Raw genomic sequence first — 3,433 nt, 5'->3', positions numbered from 1 at the left:
GATGATGTTGGTTCCAGCAATTAGGCATTCTTTTCATTTCCCAAATGACTCGCAAAACTTGCGGATATTATAATTGCTTTTAGCCACGCATATCTAATTTGTGTCTTTTTAAGTGTTAATTAGTACGCGATTTAAAGTGACATCTTTATGTAGTTTGCTCTGCTGAAAAATGTTGTTGGCGGTTGGCTAATGATTTTTAGAGTATGCTAGAGTGGAAAGAAGTATGTATGCACACATGACAAGATTTTCATTAGCACCTATGTATGATTGCTTTTTAGTGCTTGTAGGGAGTTATCTGTGTGTACGTGTTGGCGCTTGCTTGTGCTTTCCTGTGTGTGTTTGCTTCTGCTCGGATGTGTGTGTGACTGTATGGAAGGACAGTAGCGTGCAGGGGTGTGTGAGAGGGAGAGCTCTAAATAGAGGTGGAATTAATGAAGACAACATGTCACATATTTTTGGCAGTGGAGCAGGGACAGGAAATGAAGCCGGGCTCATCTGGGTGACTGCCGCCCATGTTCTGGTGTGTCACTGTCCTGTCAGCCTGTGTGTAAAACTGGCAGACATTGATACATGCTCTCCCTGATAATACCCCATTCCCCCATCCATCATCCACACACGCACACACATCTGCAAACACACGTACACACTGGAATATTATTTACTGTGCCAGATGTTTAGCCTGATTTTTTGATTTATTTATGTTTTTTTTTTTAGTCTTTCACAAATAATAGGGTTGTGATATGTGACAGGTTTGGGGTGACTTCATGGAAATCAAGGAAAGTGTTTTTTTTTCAGTGAGAGCCCCAATTTCAAAATTTCAGCTTCTGTGGCTCGGTGACTTCTGTTTGAAAGCTGGAAACTTATTTTGGTGATCATACAGCATCACCTACTGCCGGCTTGCAGTAATGCTCCTGTCCAACTTTGTAAAGGGAATATTACTCTCGTCACCAAACTTGAATATTTAGTTACAAGGAAAATCAGGAATGTTTCATATATTTTTTATTCAGTTTGATTGAAAAATATTACATTTGTTCTCTCTTATTATTAGAGTCACCTGCCTTCAGAAGCTGATAGTGTGAATCTGTAAAATAGATAGATATACAGATTAAGTTTTGAAGTTACTGGTGGTTAACGATTGACAGCTTTTTACATTTTATTTTATTTTGTCATTCTGTCATTTCTGAATCAAGGTAAAAATTCATGGTTAATGTCAGATACCAACACCAGTTCTTTTTCTTCTTCTTTTCAAATCTTACATTTTCAGTAAATTTCAAAGTGCAGAAGTTATTTACATGGAAGATTAATGTAACAGTAAAAATTATATTAATAACACTGAACCACTGAATCTTATAACATCATTTAGACGGAAAAAAAAAATCTACATCTATAACTATCACTGTTGCTCAAGGCCTTAATGGTTTGTTTTTTTTGTATTGTATATTTTGTCGCCTTTCACATTAAATTGTATAGGTTCTACTACTCATGTGGCTTTGTTTTAAAAATAGGACAAAAATATACTTTTGGCAAAGAAAAATCTCAGATGTAAACCCAGTGAAATACCAACTCTTCATCGTTACATAAAACGAGTTTAGATAGCACCTTATTTAATTGGAAACAAATAAAGAGATGGTAACCTGTAATCTATAACAAATGAAACAAGAAAATGTCATGCCATCCTCCCATGCTCTTACTTGTCGTATCCATGCAGTACCACATGAGGGCAGTGGTGCTTTATATTTTCCCCAAACTTCAATCATCATATATATATATATATATATATATATATATATATATATATATATATATATATATATATATATATATATATATATATATATATATATATATATATATATATATGATTTTATTTTTGACAGTATGTTGTGATTTATCAGCGGGTCCATCCTTCCTTCTCTTTACAGTTTCAATACAACTTCGGCACAGAGCGAAGCATTGTTCAGTAACTGCCCAGCCAGCCCTCATCAGTGATGTCAACCAAAACAGTACCGATGGAAGAAGAGGATTCTTTTCTGAAGCTAATTAAATGATTAAATAAAAGTGGAAACTTGGGACCCCCATGTGATGATTTATATATTGCAATTTTATATAGAAAAACTACTTTGTTGATTGATTGATTCTATTTAAGTGATTCAACACTTGAATTGATTGATTGATACTATTTAAGTAATTCAAGACTTGAATTGATTGATTGATACTATTTAAGTAATTCAACACTTGTAATATTTGTTACAATCTACTTTGCAAATTGCATTTTTGTAAATGTATGTACAGGCATCTAAAAAGATATTTCTGTAATTTTTTGGTTTCACATTATCTTACTCAGATAGTCTCACAGGAAGTGATTCAGAAGATGCTCAAAATAAATTAAACTTGCTCATATTCCAAAACAAATGTGTTTATGGGAGTTTGTTAGCAGTGACTCATATTTTGTTTCTTCATCATGTCTGTTAACTGTGAGAGGAAGTCAGAGAGGACAGTTGGGAACTGAGTGCAGCTTGTTGACACTTAAGCAGCCTCCCTTTCCAGTAGAAGCATCTTTCCACCAGGAAGTTCATCATGAGTTACATGCAGCAAGAGTTAGCAGAGCTTTGAGACACGGGGACACTTACCCAGGACATTCACCCACGTAACCAATATCTTCTACTGAGTCAGCTCTCGGAGTACAGGACAATATTCCACTACAGCTGTGGCATGTGTTTACACAATCTGCAGCGTCATATCACAAGAGACAATGATTCTGGAAAGGTGAAATACTTGTTTTTTTTTTAATTTTCTGGCTAGTGGTCTTTGTGGAATGGGTTTCTGAATATCCAAAAATACCAGAGCATCTCTGTTTATAATTTTTTCTGTTTAAATAAGCTAAACACTTCATTGATTTAATCAAATGAAGAATTTAGATTTTCATATAAGAACTACCTTCTCATGTCAATTACATTAATGTGTTTTTAATTAGGCACTCCTACTTTTACTCCTATTGTAAGTATTCTATCAGTGTTTTTTTAATTGTATCTTTTTTTATTTATTTGTTTATTTTTTATTTTTTGTTTTCACCAAAATTCCTAATGGATTTTGATGCTTACAGGTGTTTAGTGAAGTGTAGAGCAGATGACAACCCTCCATGAGCATTTGTTCCTCTGCTGTGCTGCTAAACTCAGAGTGATGGTGGGAGGAATTCTCCGCAGAGGTAACAGCTTCACGCTCCTTCATGAAGGTGACACTCATGTCAGTGATGCCCTGAAGCACAGTGACACGTTTTAATCCTCCTCCTCCTGCTGTTTACACACTGATTGTAGACAGTATGCCACTAAAATTCTCACATACTGTAAACTCTTCATCCAAAATGTCAAGCTGCACCAACTTCTCATTCCTCATGGTAGTAAGCTGTTTGTGAAAGGAATAAAATGTAATAAAT

At 35.0% G+C, this 3,433-nt stretch overlaps 1 protein-coding gene across 2 annotated transcripts in view; it reads left to right on the top strand.

The window, feature by feature from the left end:
• Positions 1-3,433, top strand: part of mvb12bb (multivesicular body subunit 12Bb) — a 46,948-nt gene extending 43,515 nt beyond the window's left edge. For both annotated transcript variants that reach the window (XM_061729912.1, XM_061729913.1), the window contains exon 10: positions 1,923-3,433. In XM_061729912.1, coding sequence (XP_061585896.1) covers positions 1,923-1,964 — 42 coding nt within the window. In that variant the 3' untranslated portion in view covers positions 1,965-3,433. The remainder of the gene's footprint in view (positions 1-1,922) is intronic.

The sequence above is a fragment of the Cololabis saira genome, chromosome 9 (assembly GCF_033807715.1).
Source record: "Cololabis saira isolate AMF1-May2022 chromosome 9, fColSai1.1, whole genome shotgun sequence".
In the NCBI taxonomy this organism is placed as follows: Eukaryota; Metazoa; Chordata; class Actinopteri; order Beloniformes; family Belonidae; genus Cololabis; species Cololabis saira.
This window is presented reverse-complemented; position numbering and strand designations above follow the sequence as displayed.